Source organism: Sceloporus occidentalis, unplaced genomic scaffold (assembly GCF_023333645.1).
Source record: "Sceloporus occidentalis isolate IW3139 unplaced genomic scaffold, rSceOcc1.0.p SCAF_1, whole genome shotgun sequence".
Taxonomy (NCBI): Eukaryota; Metazoa; Chordata; class Lepidosauria; order Squamata; family Phrynosomatidae; genus Sceloporus; species Sceloporus occidentalis.
The window spans coordinates 127,011,381-127,037,856 of record NW_028316981.1 but is presented as its reverse complement, the minus strand read 5'-3'; the positions used below and the strand labels follow the sequence as shown (position 1 = coordinate 127,037,856).

At 41.7% G+C, this 26,476-nt stretch overlaps 1 protein-coding gene across 7 annotated transcripts in view; it reads right to left on the bottom strand.

Annotated features, from left to right (window-relative positions):
* Positions 1-26,354, bottom strand: part of LOC149322115 (2-oxoglutarate and iron-dependent oxygenase domain-containing protein 3-like) — a 51,215-nt gene extending 24,861 nt beyond the window's left edge. For 4 of the 7 annotated variants that reach the window (XR_016282097.1, XR_016282098.1, XR_016282099.1 and 1 more), the window contains exons 1-6: positions 26,242-26,354; positions 21,683-21,900; positions 16,847-16,922; positions 14,370-14,412; positions 7,372-7,436; positions 6,780-6,836 (exon numbers count right to left, since the gene is read on the bottom strand). Coding sequence is in view for 1 of the 7 variants with exons in the window: in XM_089534844.1 (XP_089390970.1) it covers positions 6,780-6,836; positions 7,372-7,436; positions 14,370-14,412; positions 16,847-16,922; positions 21,683-21,900; positions 26,242-26,342 (560 nt within the window). In the remaining 6 variants the exon portion in view is untranslated. Of the gene's footprint in view, positions 1-6,779; positions 6,837-7,371; positions 7,437-14,369; positions 14,413-16,846; positions 16,923-21,682; positions 21,901-23,317; positions 23,355-24,594; positions 25,669-26,241 lie in introns of those variants that run through there. The other 3 variants (XR_016282100.1, XR_016282101.1, XR_016282102.1) reach the window with 3 other exon arrangements.
* Between the last annotated feature and the right edge of the window lie 122 nt (positions 26,355-26,476).

Genomic DNA, 26,476 nt, shown 5'->3' with positions numbered 1-26,476 from the left:
TGTTGGGACAGAGAGAAGGGTTTCTCCAGAGGATCTCAGAGTCCGGGCTGGTTCATACCAGCAGAAATGGTCTGCCAAATAGTGTGGACTTGAGCCATGTAGGGCTTTGTAGGTAATAACCAGCACCTTGAATTGTGCTGGGAAACAAACAGGCAGCCAATGAAGCTGTTTCAACAGGGGCGCTGTATGGTCTCTGTAATCTGCCCTTGTTAACAGCCTGGCAGCAGCTCTTTGAACCAGCTGAATTTTCCAAACATTTTTCGAAGGCAGCCCCATGTAGAACCCATTACAGTAGTCCAAAAGGGATGTAAACAAGTCCTTTCCGGCCTGCTTCCAACAAAAAGCCCTGGTATACAGAAGATCTCAGGGCAAGGAAGCGGGCTGCGCAACGACTAGAGCGCAAATGGCGGAGACATCGGGACTTAGCCGACAAGACACTCCTAGAGTCTCTTTTGAAGGCCTACGGAGTGGCAATAGGTGCAGCTAAGAATTCGTTCTATGCTGCACGTATTGCGTCCGCGGAGTCGCGTCCAGCAGAGCTGTTCAGGGTGGTGAGAGAGCTCACTCAAGTGGCTCCCCCCCTGAACCCATTATTGGAGCCATCCAAAGCCTGCTGTGACAAGTTTAACAACTTCTTCGCGGATAAAATCTCTCGGCTAAGCGCTGATCTTGACGCTGTTATTTGTTCAGAATCACGAGTAGAGGCGTCCAGTGCTTCCGTGGACTCAGTTATACTGGATCAGTTTGAGTCTGTTAGTACCGAGGATGTGGACAGGATCCTCAGCAGCGTTAGGAAGACGACCTGCTCTCTCGATCCCTGTCCTTCATGGCTGGCAGTTCAAGGGGGAATGGCGACAACAGAAATGCTGTGTCGCATCATTAATACATCATTCAGGGAGGGCCTTTTTCCATCGAACTTAAAAACGGCCATCGTAAGACCTTTATTAAAGAAGCCCTCCCTTGACCCCCTAATTCGAAACAATTATTGGCCTGTGTCACTGCTGCCATTTTTAGGGAAGGTGATCGAGAGGGCGGTTGCCTCCCAGCTGCAGAGGGTCTTGGAGGATACGGATTATCTAGATCTATTTCAAACCGGCTTCCGGGCGGGCTATGGGGTTGAGACTGCCATGGTCGTCTTAGTCGATGATCTCCGTCTGGGCATGGACAGGGGTAGCGTGTCCCTGTTACTGCTCTTGGACATCTCAGCGGCCTTCGATACCATCGACCATGGTATCCTTCTGGATCGCCTGGGGGAGTTGGGTATCGGGGGCACTGCTTTGCAGTGGTTCCGTTCCTACCTCTCGGGTAGATTCCAGATGGTGGAGCTGGGGGACTGTCGCTCCAATAAGAGGGCCCTTACATCTGGGGTCCCTCAGGGAGCGATCTTGTCCCCTATGCTATTTAACATTTACATGAAGCCGCTGGGAGAGATCATCCGGAGACACGGGGCGCGGTGTTATCAGTACGCTGATGACACCCAAATAGTCTTCTCTGTGTCTCCGACTGATGCAGTGACTAGGGATGGCATCTCTCTGCTCAATGCCTGTCTGGAGTCGGTAATGGGCTGGATGAGGGAAAACAGACTCAGCCTGAATCCAGAGAAAACGGAAGTACTTGTGATAGGTTCTCCTGGTCTTGGGAAGGAGGTTTGTCCACCGGTCCTGAACGGGGTCACGCTCCCCGTAAAGGACTCAGTCCGCAGCTTGGGGGTGCTCCTTGACTCGTCGCTTCACCTGACTTCTCAGGTGGATGCGACAGTCAGAAGCACCTGTTATCAGCTTCGGCTGATACGCCAGCTGCGTCCCTACCTCGACCAGGGGGACCTTGAAACAGTGGTGCATGCACTGGTAACCTCTCGACTTGATTTCTGTAACGCGCTCTACATGGGGCAACCCTTGTACCAAGCTCGGAAGCTGCAGTTGGTTCAAAATATGGCTGCTAGGCTGGTCACTGGTAGCTCCAGGACCAGCCACATAACACCGATACTGAAAGACCTGCATTGGCTTCCAATTCGCTTCCGGGCCCAATACAAGGTGTTGGTCGTTACCTATAAAGCCCTAAATAGCTTGGGCCCAGAGTACTTGGAGGACCGCGTCTCCCCATACAATCCGCCCCGCACACTCAGGTCAGGGGGTAAAAATCTTTTGAGCATCCCCAAGACAAAATATGTATCAACTGCGCAAAGGGCATTTTCTGTGGTAGCCCCGCAATCTTGGAACGCCCTCCCTGAAGAGCTCCGCTCAGCCCCCTCCCTGGAGTCGTTCAAGAAGAACCTGAAGACTCAGTTATTCCGTCAAGCTTTCTCCCACATGTCCTGACTGTTCCCCCTATGTGTACTGTTGTGTAGTATTGCTGTTTTGTATTGCTTTGGATTTTTAACTCTTTAGTAATTTTGATTGATTTTATGTGGATTTTAATAGTTATGCTGGTTTTAATCGGGGTGTTTTATTGGGATGATTGTTTCTTTTAATCTGTATTATATTATATTTGTACTGTCTGTAAACCGCCGTGATCGCAGGAATGGCGGTATAGAAATAAATTTTCAATCAATCAATCAATGTGCCAGCGTGGCCAAATCTGGCTTCTCAAGGAACGGGCACAGCTGGCATACAAGTTTTAAATTTGCAAAAGCACCCCTGGTCACAGCAGAGACCTGGCCCTCCAGGTTCAAAGCTGAAGCCAAGAGTACCCCCAAACTGAGAACCCGTGTCTTCAGATGGAGTGTGCCCCCCTCTAACACAGGCTGGATCCCTATTCCCTGATCTGCCTTCCAACTGACCAGGAGCACCTCTGTCTTGTCTGGATTGAGTTTCAACTTGTTTGCTCTCTTCCAGTACATTACTGAAGACAGACACTGGTTTAGGACCACGACAGCCTCCTTGGATTGAGGTGGGAAGGAGTAGTAGAGTTGAGTGTCATCTGCATATTGATGACACCGCACCCCAAAACTCTGGACCACCTCTCCCAGCAGTTTCATGTACAGTCGGCCCTTCTTATACACCGATTTTTTATACACGGATTTAAGCATACACGGTTTGAAAATGTTCCAAAAAAGTATAAATTTACCTTGATTTTCCATTTTTTATAAGGGACACCATTTTGCTATGTCATTGTATGTAATGGGACTTGAGCATACACGGATTTTGTTATACACGGGGGATCTTGGAACCAAACCCCAGCGTATAACAAGGGTCCACTGTATATGTTAAACAGCATAGGGGACAACACAGAACCCTGAGGGACCTCACAGGTCAATGGCCAGGGGGTCAAACAGGAGTCCCCCAGTACCACCTCCTGCGTTCACCCCTCCAGGAAGAAACGGAGCCACTGTAGAACAGTACCTCCAAGCCCCATCCCAGAGAGGTATGGGGTTTGATCGATGGTATCAAAAGCCGCTGAGAGGTCCAGGAGAACCAACAGGGACATACTCCCCCTGTCCAGTTCCCTGCGTAGGTCATCCACCAAGGCGATCAAGGCTGTCTCTGTTCCATAGCCAGGTCTGAAACCAGATTGAAATGGATCTAGATAATCCGTTTCATCCAGAAACCCATGGAGTTGGAAAGCCACCACACATTCCAAAACCTTGCCCAGAAATGGTAGGTTAGACACTGGCCGATAGTTATTCATTATTGTGGGATCCAAGGATGACTTTTTAAACAGAGGCCTCACAACAGCCTCCTTTAGGCAGGATGGAATTCTGCCTTGTTGTAGGGAGGCACTGATTACCTCCTTTACCCACTCAGTCAGTCCCCCTCTGGCCTGTTTAAGAAGCCAAGAAGGACAAGGGTCCAAGACACATGTGGTGGCTTTTACCTCTCCAAGGATCCTGTCCATATCATCAGGCTGCACAAGTTGAAAAGTATCCATTAACACTGGACAGACACGAACCAAGGTTACATCCACTGACACTGTATCAACTGTAGCATCCAAGCCAGAGCAACTTTATCTGCAAAATGTCATGCAAATTCTTCACAGTGAGCCTCCGAATGGTCTGCATCCTCTACTTGAGGGTGAGCGTGTAAAAGACCCCTGACCACTCGGAACAGCTCTGCTGGCGAGCTCCTTGCAAATGCAATGCTGGTAGCAAAAAATGATTTCTTTGCTGCCCGCATTGCCACAGAGTAGGTTTTCAAATAAGCCTTAGCCCATGTTTGATCACATTTACTCCAAGTCTTCTGCCAACGTCGCTCTAGTCTCCGTCTCGTTTGCATCATTACCATCAACTCCCTGGAGAACAGTTATGATTCCACTTTGTTGTGCCAATAAATCCTGCAAGCTGTAGCTGGGGTAGGCACCAGAGCTCCCTGGCTGAAAATCCTCCTTTCTAAGCTGGAAAACTTAGGAATCCATAGCATGTTGCTATGACAGTTAAAGTGAAATCATGGCACTATAATTATGTAGTGTAAAAGGGCCCCAGGTTCAGTGCTCAATCTCTTAATTATTAGATCAAGAATGCTGTTGGATCTTATTCCCTCAAAGCCAGCCAGCATGTCTACAAGTCATTCCCTATCTGAAGGTATCATTTTTCATTGATAACATTTTTAGACACATCTCACTGTTTATTTAGTCTACATCACATCTTATTTAGCATCCAATGTTTTCAAAGATTTATGACAGGATCTGAAATTCCAATATAACCTCTACCAGCATTAACTGCTAAAAAAGAAAAACAAAAAAATAGGGAAGGAAAAACTGCCTTCACCTGACCCATAGTATTTGAGCCACTTCCTAAGAGTACCTTTGGATACTCTTAAGGGAATTGGGAACATCACTGAAAAGCCTCATTTACAATGATTAAAACAGAGGGGGGAAATGGTCCCCAAATATCCAAAATGGTCTCATTTACTTTTATAATCCAATGTAATTTTGGAGGAACCACTAGTTTATGTAAAAGGTTCTAGAAAGAAATGTGACAAGCGAACAGTAATTTCTTTCTAATACTTAATTCAGTTATCCTATTTCAAAAGGATGTAAAACAGGGCTACTGAAAAACAAAAGGATGTATCATTCAGAGGTCTGCAGAAGGATCAAGTCATATTTTCAAACACAAACCTAAGGGGCCCTGCCCCAAGACCCAATCCAAGGATGACTGAGCATGCTCAAAGCCCTCACCACAGAATATCAAGCATCAGTTGGAAAAGAAGGATGGAAAACAAGAGGATGGCAGTTAGCCCTCCATTAGCCCCTGACAGTATCCTGGAGGATGGCACAACCAGCTGGATGTCTGAGCAGAAGCCCAGATTTCTATACCCAAGTTTTCTTTGCCACAAAAACTGGCACAGAATTGGCATCTTTGACAGTGCCCACTTTCAAGTTACAGGAATTAGTACAGTAATATGTTTTTACATTGTTACCCAAAATGCCATTTCCTGCATTTCAGGTTTACCAACTCAAGAAGAGTGGGGGAAATGAAGTTCATTCAGAAGGAAAATAATTTTAACTGAGCAAATCAGTTTTAAAATCTCATCTGTTTCTCTCAATAAATTTTCCCCATCTCTTTGAAATATTGTTCAGTGATTATGGTTTCTATTCACACAATCTGCACAAAAATCAAGCCAACCATTCAAGCAGACAGTAAGACTCCTCTCCAGCTATTCCCTTGAGCTACCATTTTGAAGACCATCTCATGGCTGCATTGCACTGAGAAATCCTTTAAGAATTTAAACTGTACTCTATGCAACAATACCTGTGATTACATCTGTAATGAAGTAGACACTCTGTGATGCAAAGCAATGCTCCAAGACAATATTCCAAAATGAAAAGTTGTTTCACATCAATCCACAATTCAGATTTGTATTTTCAAACTTTTCAGAATGAAATCTCTACCTAGAACTAGACATATTAGACATAGATGTGATTTTCTCCAGCTCTTCCTGTGAAGGTAAATGTAACATTTCACATCTTGTCAGCACTATACACAACTAAGGCAGCAGGAGACTATAGAACCTTAGATGTAGATTTGCTGGTAGGAAACCCATAAAACCACATGACACCCTTTTACCAAACCCAGAAGTAATACGAAATCCACAATAATTTTTTCAAAGTACAAAAAGGCATACTAGGGATGAGCACCTTATTTTAAAGGAGAATTGCACATCTTGTAGTGTAATACTCATTATGTACATATGTACAGAGATATTTCTATTAATGATAAGATGAATGGGGTTTGGTCATGTAAGATCTGACTATTTGTGTCAGTGAGACTAAAGCACTCAGCAAATAATTTTTTCAGTGGTTTTATTGGTGTAAACCCAGATAATAACATGTACCTTGTTTAGATATTTGCCCTGTAAACCTACCCTACAGGCACACCTGCTCGCTTGCTTCTGGCATACTGTGCTCTGGATTGCTTAGGTCAATAGAAGTGTGACCTGTGATTTAAATGAAGTGGAGCTGTCAATTTCCATTAAACACAAGTTTCTTTTGCTTATGCCATGTAATCGCTTGTTAAACTACTAATGTTCCACATCTTCAGTGGTGCAGAATTAAGGACTCCAGTTTGCCATGTAATAAGGAATGCACCCTGCATTTAGATCATCCATGGGAATCATGCAGCCCTTCAAATGATGTTGGACCGCAGGTCCCAGCAGCCTTAGCCAGGTCTGCCAATGGTGAGGAATACAGTACTGGGGTCTAAAAATATCTGGGGCATCACAGGATTCCCATTCCTGATTTAGATACTCCTTTACTCTGATGAGCTACAAATGGTTTGAAAGTACTTCAAAGGCAAAAATAGAAAAGGCACAATATAAAATTAAAAATTACTGCTTTTCTCTTACCGATATAACTGAAAATCTTCTTCTGTAAAGATATCATGGATTTTGTCACCAAAGTATCTGAGGCCAGGCAGTAGGATGGAAGAGTAAGAAACCAAAAGACAAAAACAAATCACAATAAATGCAAGATAAATCTTTGCTCCAACTTACGTTTTCTTGGCATTAAGAGCCGACTCTCTTAATATGCAATTATTTCAAAAATGTTGAGGGTCTCAGGATGGCTGTTATTAAGCCTAATACAAAAACAGTTGTAATGAGCAACCAGAAATCTTGGAAAAGTGACCACTTTAAAAAGAGAAAATGACACACACTTTAATTTCTGGTTTAAAAACAGTATTATGGATCTAAACTGCACAAGGACCAGCTCTTAGATCCAGCAAAGGGGAAGACTGTATCATGTCTATTGATCTCCTAATGGCCCAGCTTAACAACATGTTCTTTTTGAAAAGGACAGAAAACAGCTGAAGGGTTCATCAATTACCTGCAGAGTCTGACTCCTGTTTTTCTTATAAATCCTGAACATATCTTGAAAAGCTAAGAGCATGAAAACCAGTGGTACTAAGGGCATAGCACCTAAGACACAATTCTATATTACCTGTACATGTTAACAAAATGCTTTCCCAAAGAAAGTGCTCCAGAATGCAAGTCCAGAATTGAAGCCTGGGGTGCAAAAACAAGCAAAAGGAAACAAATTAGCAAAATAATGATGAATAGTTATGTATACTGTATTTGCTTTCTTGAAAAAGAATAATTTAATCTATTTGGAAGCCACATCCCTGTTCTGTCACTTTAAAGTTGTGCTGGTTACAAATATTTCCCATGTATGTCAGGAATAAAAGCAAGACAATAATTACCCAGCACGGAAAGCTGGTGGCTTCCATGTCAATAGGCAGTGGAGCCACCTCAAATTTTAGTCTCAACTTGAAATGGGCTATACAAGGTACTATTTCAGAGATGGAGTTCAGCACTTTAAACAGATCATTTATAGTTCAGATTAAAACCTGGCAAGGATTCACCACCCAACTGATACGGAAGCCATTATCTCGCAGTATAACTCACCTCTAGAATCCAAGTGTTGTATACAACTGAATTCTAGGACATGGGGTATGGTTAGAGCTTTGGAATATGACTCCAGAAACCAGGGTTTGATTCCTTGCTCAGCCACAGAAACCCACTGGGTGACTTTGGACAAGTCACAATTTCTCAGCCTCAGAAGAAGGTAAAAAGCAAAAACCCCTCTGAACAAATCTTGCCAAGAAAGCCCCATTATAGGTCACTTTAGCATTGATATAAATTGAAAACAACTTGAAGAGACTCAACTCAATAAAAACACCATCTCTCTAATACTAAATCTGGGCAGGCAAAAAAATTAATAAGGATTTTAACATAACAACTCATTTTCAAGGTTTTTATGTTGACTACTGGCCTTTATATCTATAATTACAGTAAGATATGCATTTTACTACCAGTGATTCAACTTATTTCTCATTCCAAACCTTCTAGCAATCCAAATAGCATCCTTTCTGCTTCCTATTTGAGGTTTCAACCTCCAACAAAGGTAAAACATTTTTCTTCTTCTTAAATTTGGACTGGATTGGCATGTTTTACCTCAACACCACCAACTATTTCCCTGATGCAAAAGAATAGAGGCTTCTTGAGAAATCCAGTGTCCTCTGCCTACAAAGGGGCCTGAGGCCTCACAAAGATGGAGACATATTAGCTTGCAAATGAAGTGTCTTTGTTGAGATGTAAATGGATGTTAAATTTCCTGGACTTTGAGAATCTCCCAGTTGCCACATAGCCAGAAGGAGGAGGTGCCAGCCTGCAAGATATGCCCCTCCATACCATCTTAACTAAGAACAGAAACAGCAAAATACAGGCTAGTGACTAATATCTTCAATTTTTTTCTCCTGTTTGGTTTGTAATACCTTGTCTAATGAAGAAGCCAGTGAAGCTTCGAAAGCTTGCAACATGTATTATGCATTTGGTTGGCCAATAAAGGTATCACTGTTTGGTGGATTTTTGATTGGATCTGCTAAATGACCAACACAGCTACCCCTGCATGTTTTTTGAAAGAAAGAAGCTGGCAGCATGAGCTTTCGTAGACTAAGGTCTGCTTCCTCAGATGCATTTAGACAAGAAGTAGACTTTAGTCTATGAAAGGTCATGCTGCTAACTTCTTTCAGTTAGTCTCAAAGGTGTTGTTACAAGATCTCTCTACATACTGATCTTATATATCTTTGAATTCCACAATAATAACAATCATCTTGGTTTTGAAGAGAAGTCAAAGAGCAGTTTATTTTGCAAAAAGCCAACTCATACCAGATATGACTCAAGACCACATTCTACCTCTTGGAAATATGGATCAAAGGATTCCTGAAGAAAATTAGATAGATCCCAAGAACCCCCAGCTTCCATTCAAGTTATATGAACTGTCACTACTGCTTAGTGTTCTTGATAGTAAATCTGGCAGCCATCCAAAGTATGTTTCCACTGGTACCTGTCCAGCGGAGCAATACCTCCTGCTTCTTTTAATACCAACTGCAGTTTCCAGCTCAAGCAGCACTGATTCCAAGGTTACTGAATTATTGACAGCTTTAGACACAGCAGCTGCCCAGCTGGCCTGATCCTTTCTCACAGAAGATAATATGATAGGTCTGAGGTGTGTACAGATGTCACACCTATCTGGAATTCCAAAATCCAAAATATTCCAAAATCCAAAACTGTCCACATGGATGGCTGACATAGTGATACCTTTGCTTCTTCATTCACAGGGTTGCCATGAGTTGGAGTTGACTCGAGGGCAGTCAACCAGAAAAATCAAGTCAGCTCTTAATTGCTCTTGAATTATATTTGTCTCTTATCCAACATCCACCCTACATATACTGTATAAAATTCCCAGACTCAGAGCTATAATAACTCTCCTTGATGGCCCAATATTGAAATGAGGGCTAACACAGCAATTAACTCTTAAAGAGGAAGTCCAGAAGCAGGGAGAAGCAAGAATGCTAAACCCATTTGAGATATGTAGTCAAGGCACATTTGCGTCTGAATTAAATAAAATGTTGGTAGTCAAAGACAGTTACTATGTTTTGATTTCTACCCTTTGTTCATTTCAGCAAATTCCTGATTGGATTAGTCAGATAATTTTTCTTTCATGCTTCCATGGTGGTGGTGGGGCTTATTCATTTGCTTATTTTGAAGAGAAGAAGCAACAGCAATAGCGTTCTTTCATGTAAGCTTGATCAGGGGAGAAGGTAAGAGCTGTAGCTCAATGGTACAGTACATGCCTTGCAAATTAAATTTTCAGCACCTCCACGTAGGGTTAAAAACAAATCCACCACAAACACTGGTGAGCTGCTCCTGGTGTGAGTTAACAGTACTGGATTAGATGGATTATTATTATTATTATTATTATTATTATTATTATTATTAACCTTTATTTATGAAGCGCTGTAAATTTACCCATTGGTCTGCCTCGGTATAAGGCAGCTCCCTATGTTGCTAAAACATATATGGACCCATTCAGATAACTGGAAGGAACCCTCAACAAAGATGCCAATGAGGAAGGGAGATGAGAAGATATATTTCCATTATGGAATTCTTGGTTTCACTTGAAAGATGCAAGAGACAGCAAAGAGTACAGAGAAACTAAGAAAGCATATCAAAAAAAGCATTTGTTCAGTCTCTTCATCTCCCAGAAGCGGAAACAAGCTAGATAATATTTAAAAAACAATATAAGAGTTGAACAATGTGGGAAGGTACACACTGTCATGTATATTGTGGGAAGAGAGCATCCTTGAGATGCATGAAGCGCAAGACAGTTCATGGTCGACAGGTGATGTAATGCAAAGGAGACAAATTATCCACAAAGAAGGAGATGGTGTGCATACACATGCACAAATGCATGTGCGTCTGTGTGTGTGTGCGCACACACACACATATACACCAGTTATTCTTTGCCTAAAGAGTAGGGTTGATGTGAGCCCATTTCATGAGTTCATCAAACTGCTATTCAATGAAAACTGGATACAGGCATTTTTCAGGATGAATGACCTAAAATGGAACAAATGCCTAGTTCTAACAAACATAATATGTTTCTTGCCAACATGAAGTCAGAGTACCCGCATCTCTGCCTAGGCAAGAGCTGAAAAATATTTCAACTGTAAGATAGTGGCATGTAAGTCCTGAGTTTTGTATTGCTTTAGATCACACTAAGCACACACTGTCTGAGAAGATAAGCTTCTGTTCCAATAGCAACAGGAATGGCAATAAATTCAAATTAGCTGTTTAAGTGGGGAACAGAGAAGATTTTCATACCTGGCTGCATCACTGCTAAAACATCCCCCAAATGTCTCTAAAATGTGAAGGAAGTGCCTTTGTCTGAAAGCCAGGCGTGCTTCCTGAATTGTCATGGAAACATGCTCCCTCTGGCATCCCTGAATCGTTGCAAGGGGAGCAGATTTCCTATGAATGCAACAAAGACGCTCCCCAGGAACGATTCAGGGACACCAGAGGGAGCCATGTTTCCATGATGATTCAGGAAGCGCACCTGGTTTTCAGCACTTCCTCCAACAATCCACGGGATCGATCCCGTGGGAGAAAGGGGCGGCAGCTCACCCCCCTTTTCTGTATCCCCCCCAAAGTTGACTTGACAGAAATCAACAATACAACAACATCTTGTCATGGATACTGGAAGCATGGGGCATGGACAGAAAATTATTATACAGCTTTGGAAAGACAAACCAATTCCTAATTCACAACAATGGGCAGAGGATGTGTGTTTTTGTTAACACCTGAACTGGCTCTTAATTGATCAAGAGGCAAAGAAGAGCACTGTCAAGCAGCTTCGCTGAGTTGCTTGATTTGAATGTTCCTATTTTAGAAGCTCTTTTCATTTTCCCCTCTTATTTTTTAAACTCTCATATTATAGATTGAGTACATCAATATACTAGATATGTATTCTTTAATTTAGATAACATGTTTTATTTACTATGACAGAAGTGAAGCTGGGATTTGAATTTATGGTCCACTCTCTCACTCCCAGTTGAATTGTAGCTCAATAAAAGTAAAGGTTAAGTGAAAATACCTAGCTTCTTAACAGCTTTACCTAGAAATCCCACTGAAAGCAAGGAAGCTTTCTTCTAACCCAGTGTATCTAAAATTCAGAGATTAACAGGCTTAAATGATATGCCAGATATTGAAAAAAAGTAGTGTAGCAATGAATCTAAGGGAATTTTCCCACTTGTATACTGAGAGAAAAGAGATCAAAGGAATTTCGCAGAGGCAGAATTCTCTAAATGAAGTGTTTCTTTTATTAAGGGGGAAAATCACACAAGAGTCCATGTGCACTCACACATACATATAAGGGTTAAGGAAATCAGGAGTTAGCTTTGGAATAGTTGGAGGCTGAACTAATGGCAAAATATCTAATTTAAAAAAATTAAGCCACTCCAATAGCCTTTTGGCTGAAGAGCAGGGTATAAGAGCAGCCACCATCTTGTGGGGAGAGAGGCAGGCTGGCTCCAACTGCCTCCCTGAAGAAGACAAGCCCTCCCTTCAGCCACCATCTTGTGGGGAGAGAGGCAGGCTGGCTCCAACTGCCTGCCTGAAGAAGACAAGCCCTCCCTTGTATTGTTTTTAAATTGTATGGGTGGGTTTTTGTATTGTTGGGCTATGTATTGGTTTTGATGGTGTTTTTGTAAACCGCTGTGATCTACAAGGAATAGCGGTCTAGAAATAAAATTTCATTCATTCATTCATTCATAAATACTTTAAATAAATAGATAAATAAATAAATAAATAAATAAATAAATAATAAAGGCTTGGCTCTGGGTCCAACTGTGGTGGGGATGGCGTGGGACATGGCTGTTTTGATGAGCAGAGAGGGAACAGATGTATCAGACCAAGTCAGAATTCCCTGTGCCTTCCAACTAGCCTGCTAATAAAGGATTTTGGAGATCTTTTATAGACCAAAACTAGCCTGAAGGCAAGGGTGTTCATCCTACATAAATTGTAAAGGATCATTTGGTCTGGCAATGTCCGGGGTTAGAACAAAGTTGTAAATCAACCTTATTGGGCTTGTCCGGCAGACCATCCTGTCTAAATCATCTATCTTCCTGACTTCGGAGGTGTCAAAGTTTCTTATTTGCAACCTCCAAACTCTTCTGTTTGATGTTATGGAATAGTGTGGACACGACCACTCACCTCAGAATCATGGCTGCCCAGCGTACAGAGTCCATTTGAGGCCATAGGGAGAACATACATACACCAAAATCCAGAAGATTTTGGCGCTAGTAACAGTAGGTTAATTATGCTACCCTTGTCATGCTCATCAAATTCTGTACAAGGCTGTTAAGAAAGGAGTGCCTTACATATTAATCTTTCAAACAAATGCTTCCTAGTCTAGGCCTCCTCCTCTAACCTTGTCTTTATCCTGTGAAGTAGCAGAAGAAACCATTATCAATACAGATTTTTCTTTTGATTTCTCAAGAATCTTCTACTTCCAGAAACTTTGCAAGCTAAAGGATCAGGGGGAAAAAACACACAATTGGAATTGGACATTGGAACTTGGTAGTATCTCTGCCCTGTAGACCATTTCCACAATCCTGGGCTTCAACCCAAGGCAGCCACACACATCCCAATGAGATACATTTGTGTTCAATCTCCATTTTTTCTTCTTTCCAAATTCAGCCCTTCCCAAAAGCAATCTAATTTCTGATTAGGATGAAGAGGAGTTAAAGTGGCCCCTGGTGGTCCAGTGGTTAAATGCCTGTGCTGCTGGCACTCACTCACATATTGTAAACTGGTTAGGGATTGCTTAAATGCACTGATAAGCGGTATAGAAATGTACTTGCTATTGCTAAGTGATGCTACCTGCAGTATTATGACAGGCTACATAACACAAGCACAATAACAAAAATCTGGACTTCAAGCAGCATTGAATCAGGGGAAATCCATCCTTCCATCACTTTATTATAGCCCACCTTTTTCCCAGATCAAGGCAATTTACAAAAGATAGAAAATGGGAAAATAGATATACCGTAGTTAAAAACATACAAAAGTTGAAATTAAGACAGTATTAAACATCCAATAGGCATTTTATTCTTTTAGTCCATGATTTGTTTTAATACTGTAATAGTTTAATTCTAGTTTAATTGTCAGTTTTGTATGGTTTAATTGTATTATTCTTTTAAATTGTGAGCTGCTAATTTTTTTTGGGGGGGGGAAGTGGGATGTAATAATAATAATAATAATAATAATAATAATAATAATAATAATTGTTCCTGCTGTTATTTGCTGTCAAGTTGTCTTCGACTGCAAACTCAGGACTATGGCTTTCTTGACTGAATCAATACAGTACATCTGGAAATAGTCCTGCTACCTTCCACTTTAATGAGCATTATTCTCTTTCCCAGTAAGTCATGAGGTATTGTATGTCCAAAGTAACATATTTTGCTAAAGGAGGAAGGCAGTTATGTCCTACATTCCTTCCCACACTGGCTTTCCTCCCCAGAACACACGGTAAAACAAAATCTGAAGAATCTTGCCTGGACACCAGAAGAATGTAAAAGGTAACAGGACACTGCTCACCCCTCCATCCGATCCTCCCAGGGACAGTCCCCTCTCTGCTATTCTGTGGATGAAACAACAGTCCCAAATCAAGTCTTTGACAAAACTGTTTATTCTTTAGCACTGCATGTCATGTGACAACTGTTTCACTGGCACAAAGGGAGGCATCACACAGACAGGGAGGGCATTTGCTAGCAGAAAGTGGCAACCGTGGAAAGCATGATGACAAGGACTCAGACAACATAAGACTGGACTAAAAATCAGTCGTCTTCCAACAAGTATTATTGTGAAGAAGCCAGAACAACTACAGTATTTCTTTCAGTCCAGTGGTCTGGAGCAGACATTCAGACTACACATGATCAAAGCTCAGTGTGTGATTTACATCAGCAGCATTGAAATATGGTTCTGGTCAAAGAAAGAAATCCATATGAAGAATGGAATAGTTAGCTGACTCAATAGAGGGAGCTTCATGTGGCAGAAACAGCTGTCCAAACCAACTTCAGAAAATTATACAGAATAAAAGGGCACTTCATTAAAATCCAGATGCCCTCTTACTGCAGACCAATCACACAATGTACATGTGCACATGTTCATGACCCAGCTTACTATACCAGTTTGCTAGCTGGGAAGAAGCACCGGGATGGGTTATTCTTGCCTTGCATTTTGTAGTACTGAAACAATTGTCCCATAGGGAACTCTGGTTTAATGTCAGTTAATTTATGGTTTAATATTCTGGTAAGTAACCCACCATTTATCCAGAGTTCCTCATTTCAGACATTGTTAAGAACAAGAGTTTCACCAAACAGGGATCAGCACACCTAGAAAAGAAGGCACCAAGGGGAAAAGAAGCTCTTAGAGGGCTGATACACACACCCAGGAGGCAAGAGCTAAACCAGAACAGGGATGTATACATGTGTGTCTTCACTGGTTGTGGCACTGCAGCCCCCATCAACCACAGTCAGTCTAGCCAATGGTGAGTGGTAATGGGACCTGTAGTCCTAGTACATTTGGAGGAGTGTACATTCCCCAATCCTGAGCAACAACAGGTTACGGTACAGATGTCCAACACATATATCACATGTCATTTTTTGAAAATGTGGTGGACAGTGCAAGAGAACATTAAGATCTGGGAAGAATAAGTCATGACAGGAAATCTTGACAACACACTACACTGCTATTCTTGGGCAAGACAAATGATTGGCCTGAGGTGAGGCAAATATGACATCTTGCAGCACTTTTCCTAGCTCACATATTTGTGGCAAAACAACATCTGAACTTCACTTTATAAACAGCTGTATTTTCCTCTTACTCATGTACATGAAACTTGAAGGTGTGTGTCTGTAGGACTAGGATCTCTGACTCCGACCTCTAGCTAATCTCAGTTACAGCTAATGTTTCTGTTAATTTATAGTTTAAGTGCACTTAAGGCACATGGTAAAAAATTCACAGTCCAAGGGGACCAGATAACCCCATGTCCCATAATTCCTTAACCAAGATGAAACAACTGAGTACCTTATCACTACATAAGCCTAAAAGGGCAGTTTTTCATGGACCTCTTGATTACATGGGCACTCTCTCACTCTCAGCCTTAGTTCCCAGTTTGTAGAATGGGACTAACAGTACCGTGTCAAATAATAAAGAGCATAAAACACTTTTCATATTAAAAGCTGAGCATAAATCAGTGTGTGCAAGTGTTGCCTGTGCAAGTATTGCTTGCAAGATATTTTTAGACTTCAACATCTATAAACCCTCAGTGTTGGTTGGGACTGATGGAAGCTGTGTAGAACCAAAACATCTGTAAAGGCACAGCTGCCCATCTTTGACATAATTGATTAGTTATCAATTAGCTCTAGGAAACTTGCCCCAGATTGCAAACAGACCTTACTCAACTTTTTTTGAAAATTTTTTGAAAAACTCAGAAAACATTGTGAATTCAAAGCTATACGGAAACTACTTACAGTATATGTTTGAAGCTGCCATCTCACTGAAATCCCCCCCAACACACAACACACACACATTTTAGTGAAGCAAGGTGTCTAATGTACTATTTGGGGAGAAGGAAATAGAAAGGGACTATATCTGTGGAATCAGAAAAGGGGATGGGATATATCAGTTCTATGATTCTATATCAGCCACTATCTTCTCCTGAGAACATAATGACAGAGCAGGTGGCACTCTGCTTTAGCTCAGTTCAAGATTCAAGCAAGAGGAGAGCTTAGGGATCAGTTTCCTATGCCTATTATAGGCAACCTTCACCAACACCTGTAATAATAATTTTCTTCAATATAGACAATGTGTACATAGGCATTCTTTTACCCCTGAAATATAATGCAGGGGGTATATAATGTTTTCCTATCCTTCTCAACCCCTAGAAATCATCCTCCTATCCTGGGTAAAAAGCCTATAAACAGAAGTCTTATCTTATTTTATTACATTAAGACACACTCCCCCTTTCAAGCCTCCAATAAAATAAGCTTGTATCAGAAAAGAAAATTTACCTACGGATTTTCTCAGCTTCCTCCCTGTTGATTATGGCATCTGTTATCCCTCTTCCACATTTCCGAGGGGTGCAGCCTGGAGGACACATGCGACAGACAACAAAAAGCATTTAAGCATCTATTACCTATTCTACATGCTTTCAAGGCACTCTATAATCAAACACGTGCCCTGATTGGAAATCTGCCTGAGATCTACAAAGGCATTATAAAGGAGGTGTGCATTTTACAGATTTTTGAGTGGTGTTATTTATTGCTTATTAAAAGGCACTCCTTTTTTAAAAATCAAGAAAACAATCCCTCTTGCCTGTTATTATATAGTTGATGATACAAGATATATAACAATGGGTTTCTTTTCCTCTTATGTTAACTAGCTTAGATATGAAAAGATTTACAGTTATTACTTTCATATCTATTGATTTGCCTGCTGGGATGGATTGTACCAGACACGTGATGATTTTATTTATTTTATTTTATTTATTTATGGTATTTATACCCCACCCTTCAGCCTTACAGGCTCTCAGAGTGGCTTACAATAATTATTATTTTTAATTAGACGGTTCCCTGCCCTCAGGCTTACAATCTAAAAAGACATGACACAAAAGGAGAAGGGAATTTTACCTACTGTATTATGAACATGTTTCTAATTATGACAATTGAAGAGAAGACCTTGAAGAAAATCACCAGAATAACATAATCTGAACACCACCCACAAACAAGAAAGAATATTAATGAGATTTACACTCATTCCACAGTCAGTTCATGTATCCCAATGAAGGCTGTGGCAGCTGTTGAAAAGTTACTGGAATTTGGGTCCCATCTCTCCTACTCAAGAATAGGAGGCAGAAGCAACCTTGCACATATCCTAAACTCAATCTTCTGCATTGTTATGGCATGCCCTATGATTCCCTTCATTTCATCACAATCTTGTCATGACCAATTTTAAATCAAATTCTGTAAAACAACAAATGCTAAATTTGAGTTTCCCAACTGATCAAGCACATTAGGCTTCTGATGCCTACCCATCCCTACTATCATGCAGTAAACACTCTCAATTGTTCAGTTGCTCATCCACTCCACCCACAGGAATAGCACACTAATTCTGCCTTTCAATGTACTTCATTATCTTCTGGTCCTCATGCATAAGCAGGAAGGTTAGGTATGCTGTTGGGAACACTGTTCCAATTGCAATGATTAATTTTTAAAGCTAAGTTTCACAATATTCTTATGAATGTTTACATTTCCTTTTTTCTAGGGATAAGAGCAGTGGAGTAATAAAAACGTTTTAAAATGTCAACTAAGTTATCTTGGTTAATCTATTAAAAGAAGTCAATTTGGTGCACATAAGCAAACTGCATGATATTTTAGTCACTCATAGCTTCTGACAGCATGCAGGATTTCTGGCAAAACACAGGCTCCTTAAAACTCTTAAAGAGATTGGAGGTCCTTGCTCATGACAGAGTTTTAAACTGACCTTGAAGACGATAAAATCACTATCTGAAACCAACTTAGCCATCTCTATTTATTTCTCTCCTTACTGAATGCAAGAATGCAAGAATAAAATATAAAAGACAAAACGCTCTAGGTATCAAAAGTTCCCATTCGAGGCCTCAATGTTACTAGTTATTTGCATAAATACAAAATGTAATTTCTTCTAGCCTGCTGAACAATCAAGATGCACATCTGTAACTTTTATATTTTGTGTAAGTGGTTCATCTTAATAATTCATTCCCCCTGTTTATCTTCTCTGGACATTTACAACACCATCACACCTTTAAGGACATTACCAAAGGAAGAAATATTGATTAAACATCAGGGGAAGCTAGCAATAAATACTGAGTTATGAGGTTGATCTTTGAGAATAAATGAGACCCCAGAGAGTTGAGTTTTTCCAGTCAGGGGGAACCTTAAACGAGTTAGAATGACAGGGTGAAAACTGAAATATATTTCTAATACAGAAAATGTAAAACTTGATATTTTGTTTAAGGGGGAAAAAAGGAATCCTTGGGGCTTTAGCATTAAAAGCCACATATTAAGCAAGACAAACCCTTCACGCTATGTGGAGGAGGAGAAAGCTCCTGGGCACAGTTGAAAAGGTTAAGTTCTGTTGTCTTCTATTACCAGTCAGAGAGTGACACCTCCTGATTGCCATTAAGGAAGCAACAATTCAGAGCAAAGAAAAAAGTTTTCTTCCAAACATCAAGGAACAAAAAGTCACAGATACTCAAAGTGGGAGGGCCTAATGCTCACCTCCAGCTGCTCTTGGAAGCTAAGCCGAGTCTGCCCTAGTTGGTACTTGCATGGAGAACACCAATGAATACCAGGTGCCACAGGGTGTATTTCAGAGAAAGGAACTGGCAAAAACACCTCTGAGCATTCTTTGCTTAAGAAAACCCTATGGAATTCATGGAATCACTGTAAGTAGGCAGGTGACTTGAAGGCACGTATACACATAGAGTAGGAGGATAAAAAAACTCAGAAAAGCACATAGCTGTCCTTTGCAGACATGCACAAATGAACACTACAAAGATATACAAAAGGAAAATTTATGATGGGTTGGAGAGATGTAGCTGCACTGTAGGAGAAAAGAGGAAGGAAAAAGTTGTACCTACCAAAATATTTGTTGAAGGACTACTGGTAAAGCTTTTCTCCTTACAAAGTGGTACCATGACATGAACAAGTTGTTAGAGATGTAGTTGTAATTAGGAAGTGCTCTCATTTCTCCATAGACATATTATACACATATGTGTGTGTACACATATATGCTTATCTATATTGCCTTCCCACTGTAACTATGAAACAGCCTCCCAAAGGTTGTTGGGTGCCCTGTTTGCCTGTTTTAAAAACTGTCCTATTTCAACAAAGTCGGCTTTTTGATTTTTTTTAGAATAAATTGTGTCTGTTTTCAGTGCAGAAGATCTGAGATAGATTTGTTGTTGTTGTTATGTGGAAAGCAAATGAAAGTAAATCTTGTGTTTGCTAATATGGTTCCCATTATGCTGTTTTACCGCCGTGTTTTTATAATGCTGCTTCTTTGTTCTTAGCCTAAGAACTTTTAAAAATGTTCTTGTGATTTATGCTTTTAGTTGCAAGCTGCCTTGAGATTTATTTTATTGTGGGCAATTGAAATATAAATGTCAAGATCAATGAATAAATATGTATGGTCTGCTAGTCACCTTGCCCTCAATGGCATATTAGGAAGCTCTTCAAGCAACTGCACTTAATATTACACCGTGTCACTATGCAAACATTTGGAAAGAATGCTGCTTTGGAAAGAACACATGACCAGAGCAAAGAATAAACTCTCTGAAATAGGCAGTAGATAAATTACTGTACAACTAGCAACCCTTTCCTCAAGAGAGTGCTGTATAAGAGCTGGACAATGGGCATCAAATTAGACACTACATTTATCTAACCAGAGGCTTCTACAAATGCAAGACATGCAACATCAGGTTACAAAATGAAACATACCATCATTAAATATCTAAAGGCCGCCCTCTAGTGGGAATCTGGTAAAATGAGACTGAGAGAGATGCACAAATCTTCAATAGGAATCCCACTGGCTCAGAACACTGTACAAACCTATCTAGTCCAGCAAATATATATCTAGTAGTCCATATGAAAATATGTATCAATTTCCATGTAGGAATCTGACAGATTTTCACATCCTTGCACCTCACTCCGATCTCCACTGTAATAATTGTCCAGTTATTCCTATGTATGTTTATACTCTCAAAGAAACTCCCAAAGATGAATGAGTATATATGTATATATATGTATATATATAAACAGACACAATTTATTCTCAAATTTCCAAATTATTTTCCTGCATCTCTTACTGTCATCTTGCATTTCTTGTGTCAATGTTTGTGTTCCTTGTTCTATTCATTTGGGTATCTATTTTCTGAAGGGAACCTTCTAATAATTTCCATTTGGCTCTACTCATTAACCATACTGACATCTTTTTGGACTTGTTGGAATGTTTTCTGAGATTAATTCTAACCGATTTGCTAAAGCTCTTAAATAATTCCCAAGAGTTCTAGAAAGATCTGATTCCCAACTTTCCCTTTAATTTGCTTGTGTGGATACCAAAATACATGGATGCTCAAGTCCCATTAAATGGAATGGCATACTGAAATGGTATCCCTTATATAAAATAGTAAAATCAAGGTTTGCCTTCTGAAATTTACATTTTTTTAACATTTTCAAGCCATGAATGGTTGAATCCAGGGATAAAAAAATATGTGGATATGGAGGCATGAGTGTACTTCTAAATAGACACAGGATTGCACTGAAAAATCTGGGATGATTTTTTAATGGTCTCCTACACTCTGTTACACTATATACAATGTGATCATGGGCCAGGAGTCATCTGTGAAAAACCTTGATTCCAGAACCTTAAAACCAGAGGTTATATCTTCTGTTTTCAAAGATTTTATCTAGAGTGGCATGCACTTTATCAATAACATAATGAGTAGAATTCAGTCTTAGAAAATGAAGCCTCTGGATTTTTGATTAGACAATACTACTTGCCATTTCTCATGATTTTGATTTATTTCAGCCCAACATACACAAAAACAAGGTTTATCTCATGATAGACTGAAACAAGGGACAGTAGAACATGAGTAGAAAGCAACAGGTCTACTCTGTGTAGCAACTTTTGTTCACTGCTCAGTTGAAAAGAGGTGGGGGGGTGCAAGATGTAAAAATATAGTAAAAGGCTAAGACAGAAAAGGCTTCCAAAGTGAAAGGAGGTATGAGGGAGTCCTGTTCTACTCCTTTCTAGCTAAGCTCTTTGAGGAGGGCAGTTCACTAACATGAGCTGCAACATACAGGTACCTTCAAAACGCTTGTGGCTGTCATAGTCCTCTGAGCAGGATATCTCGATGAATCTGTCTGGTAGGCTTTCACCATGATGGGCCAAAACTTCTGTAACTCCATCTTCACTGAGAAAATAACTCCCACTCAGGAGATAGCCCAGCATGGCAGATGAGAGAAGGAAAGCCACTTTCAGCCACTTCCGGCGAGAGTCTTTGGGGATATTACCCTTTACACTGCTGAAAAACAAAACAAAAACTCCTAAGAAGGGGACAGAAACTCTTAAACTCTGTGATGCAATCTGATCATAAAGTGCAAAGCACAACTTAATCCTCACCTGGGGTTCTGGAGGCCATATGCACAAGTGAAATGAATACCGTCATGAGATATAGGAATACAAGAAAAGCATGAAAGCTATTTGAACTAAAATGTCATTGTTTTAAAACTTTGAATTGTTTTCAGCTGTTTTACTTTTTGACCAAGATCCCACGCTAATGGATGGAATATAAATATTTTAATAAATTAAAATATACTGTACTAACATAGATTGTGATTGTAACATAAGTATTATAATTCAAGAGCATGTGCTGAAAATCTTGGTTTGAGGGTAGGCTTCACAGCCAGCTTGCTTCACAGACTACATATGAATCTAAAGTAAGGCTGGCAAACAGGTTACCTGATAGATGGTTGTTGAACTGTAACTTCTATCAACTTTAGCTAGCTTATTCAGCAATGAGGGCTATCAGGAGGTGAGATCCAGCACCAACAGGAAAGCCACAGACACAAAATATTATTTCAATTTTATATTATTTTGAAGTCGGGCCTCATTGTAAAAGGCGGAGGAAAAGTGCTAGATCAATATCATTTCAAACATCTGCACTTCTTCACCAGAAATAAACAAGACGGGCACTATATGTATTGAGAAAGCACAATCCTGTATAGTGAACACATTTTCAGTTCCCTGGCCTCTTTCACCACTAGCAACAAATCCATCAACCTGCTTCAGCACTTAGCAATAAACAGCCTCAATGAGACTGATAAAAGATTAATCCTGACAATTCATGAATAAGACATGGCTTACTATAAATATCTGTTCCACTGGATTCCATGGAGAATCTAGACACCTACTTCTGTTCTCTCTAAGTCATATAATCAGCTGCCGAAGTTAAAAGGTTAGTGTTTTATTTATGGAATTTTTATTTTATCCTTTCCCCAAAGAGCTCAGAAGAACACTTTTCATGCATTCTCAAAATTAAAATAGGCTCAGTTGTGTGTGGGGCCCAAGATCATCTGGTTAACTTTGTGGCTGAATGGGGAAATGACTCCAGGTCTCCTCTGGACCAAATCCAATACTCCAGCCACTACTCTGTCTTGAAGAATAGCAGACAGAAGTTATTAAGTCAGAGTCAGTCAAGAAGGAACACTATGCTCATGAGGAAATATAATGAAGTAGTGTGGTGTAGACATTTGAGTGTTAGACTAACCTCTGGAGACTGAGATCTGACCCCTGCTCAGTCATGGAAACCTATTGGGTGATCTTGGGCAAGTGACACTCTCTCAGACCCAAAGAAGCCAAGGCAAACCTGGATTCTAAATTCTGAACACATCTGGCCAAGAAAGCCGTGTTAGTCTGCATGCAAAGGGATCTTGTCGTACCTTTGAGACTAACTGTGCTGAAGAAGTTGTAGCATAAGCTTCCATAGATTTCTTCTACATCCTCAGATGCGTGGAGTGCATCTCCTTAAGGTGTGCCAATCGAGAAACTTTATTTATTTATTTATTTAAACTCATCACGGTGATGTTGCCTCTAGGAGGGCCACAGCCAGGAGGGAAGCTGTGCACAGAGAAACACAGTAAGGCCTGTTACAGACTGCCAAAATAAAGCTGCTTGGGGTCTCTTTGGAGGTATGCTATTTAAATGATGCATGGGTCCTAAGAGTCCGGAGGTTGCACCAAAGCCACACTCCATTCCTAAGCACTGGAGTGCAGCTTTTGGTGCAGCTTCCGGATTCCTAGGATGCATGCATCATTTAAATAGCATACCTCCAAAGAGACCCGAAACAGCTTTATTTTGGCAGTCTGTAACAGGCCAAAGTCTATGTTTTCTTGAAACCAAATCTGGCTGAGTTCAACCCCCACTGAGCTCTTAAACAAATGTGTATGAGAGAGAGTGCCTTCAAGGTTCCTGTCGACTTATGACTATCCCATGAATTTCCTAGGTTTTACTTTTAAGCATTGCTATGAATAAAAATAATCTTGGAATGTATTTATCAAACCCCTACAACATGTTACTTCATTATATTTCTTCATGAGCATAATGTTCCTTCTTCTTGACTGACTCTGACTTAACAGCTTCTGTTTTGTATTCTTCAGGATAGAGTAGTGGCTGAAGTGTTGGATCTAGACCAGCGTGGCATAGTGGTTTATGCATTGGACTATGACTCTGGAGACCAGGGTTTGCATCCCAGTTCAACCATGGAAACCCACTAGATGACCTTGGGCAAATCCCACTCTCTCAGCCTAAGAGGATGGCAATGACAGCCCTCCTTTGAAGAAACTTGGGGGGGGGGAGCACATTGCAGGTTCACCTTAGTGATGCCACAAGTTGAAAATCACTTGAAAGGTACACAACAAGACCTGGATATATAGCAGAGATCACAAGAGCCATCCAGTCCAGCCCCCAGACATTCAGGAATAATAATACATTTTTATTTATTTCTCAACTCTCCTCAAGGCTCAAGGTGGGTTACATTACAGCAAATTAAAATGCCAAAGCCAATTAAAAACACATAAACCCACAGTTAAAATACAACACTATAAAACCACTAAAATGCATGCAGATTATATATTCAATTAAAAAGTCATTATTTAAAATTGCCTGGGTAGGCATGCTGGAATAGATATGTCTTTAATGCTGTTTTAAAGGCAGTCACCATTTTCAGTTGTTGTATCTCGTCCGGCAGCAGATGAAAAGACCTTTTGGGAAACTGGTGCCAGTCTAGTCCTGGCTGGTTGGAGCAAACATTTCCCAAAGGACCTGAGTGTACAGGACAGATTGTATGGGAGAAAGCAAACCATCTAGGGACTTACAGGTAATAACCAACCCTTTGTACTTTGCATGCAAACTAACTGGCAGACAGTGGAGTAATTTTGAAATCGATGAACTGTGATCCCTTCTGGATGTACCCATAATCAGTCTGGCTGCCATATCTGAACCAGTTGGAGCTCCCTGACTTAATACAAAGGTAGGCCAAGATAAAGCACATTGTAGGGGTTCAGGTTTGAGATTACCAGTCTGTGTGCTACCATCTTTAGGTCCTACCTGAGCTGCCATTTGGAGGGACAGATTGAAAGTATGTGCCCAAACTGAGAACGCAGCCTCTCAGGGAGAGTGTAACCCCATCCAGCACTGACTGACACACATCCAGCCCCAGATTAGGACCCTTGATATTAAGCACCTCTGTCTTGGCTTGATTAATTTGATTGTCTGGATTCAATTTCAATTCAATTCAATGAATAGACGATCAAAGCACTCCTGACAGACGGCCATCGGCCTCTGTTTAAAAACCTCCACTTTCTGAGGCAGTATATTCCCCTGTCAGTACATTACTCTCAGGAAGTTCCTTCTAATGTTGAGCTGGGATCTCTTCTTGCATCCATTGCTCCAGGTCCTGTTCTCTGGAGCAACAGAAAACAAGCTCCCTCCCTCCTCAGAATGACCTGCCTTCAAGTATTTAAGCAGGGCTTTTATGCTTAATATAATACAAGGGGTCCAGTGGCTCAGCAGTGAAGACACTGCCTCTGACAACTGCAAGGTCAGTAGGATGGGGCTTTGAGGCCCTGGAGCTGCAGGATGGGCTGAGCTCCCATCGCTAGCCCCAGCCTCTGCCATCCTGGCAGTTGGAAAGCATGCCAATGCAAGCAGATGAATAGGCACCACTTTGAAAGTGGGAAGGTAGCGGTGTTTGGGAAGGCCAGAGCAGTCCCTGGCCAAGGCTGGCTCTTCAGCTCAGAAAGGGCACCGCTCCCTAGAGTCAGACACGACTGGCAGCCACCTCCTTCTCTCTCTCTCGGCCGGCATCCATCGTGTTTTGTGGCTCTTGGGGCTGTGTGGCCATCTTCTCGGAGAGCTTCGCCCTCTTGAGAGCTGTCCTGTCATGCGCTGTATATTCATCTGATCTGTCTGCAAAGGATCCTGTCGCACCTTTGGGACTAAATGGCAGAAAGACTGGCAGCGTCAGCTTCTCCGAAGAGGCTGCCGAAGCCTCAGGAAGAAGCTCCTCCAGGAGACGGCCGCAGAGCCCCCAAACCCCAAGGAAGCGCTGGCCTCCAGCTCCCCGCTCAGCCTCCTCTTCTCCGGGCTAAAGATGCCCAGCTCTCGGGGTCTCTGTGAGCCCCTCCGAAGGGCAGGCAGCGGCGAGCCTCCTCTGGACACCTTCTGCCGAGGAGAGAAGCCCATCATCGCAGGGCCGCCGGAGGCACAGAGCATCCTCATCCTCCCCCAGGGGCTGCCCTGACGGGGAGTTCCTGCATGGCAGGGAAGGGCCAGGCCGGGCAGACTGGGCCCACTCCCTCCTCACCTGCTGCCGCTGGGCCGCCGCCGCCGCTCCTCCGCCCGCAGCCCCGCTCCGCCGCCTCCTCCCTCGGCAGCCCTGGCGCCCGCTCTCCGCTGCGGAGCCATGGCCAGCGCGCTCGGGCCAGGGAAGGAGGACGACGATGCCTTCGGCCATCCGCTGCACGCGCCTTGGAGGAGGGGGCGGGGCGGGGCGGCGGGAGCCAATCGGAGTCCGCCTCGACCGCGGCGGAAGCGGCGCT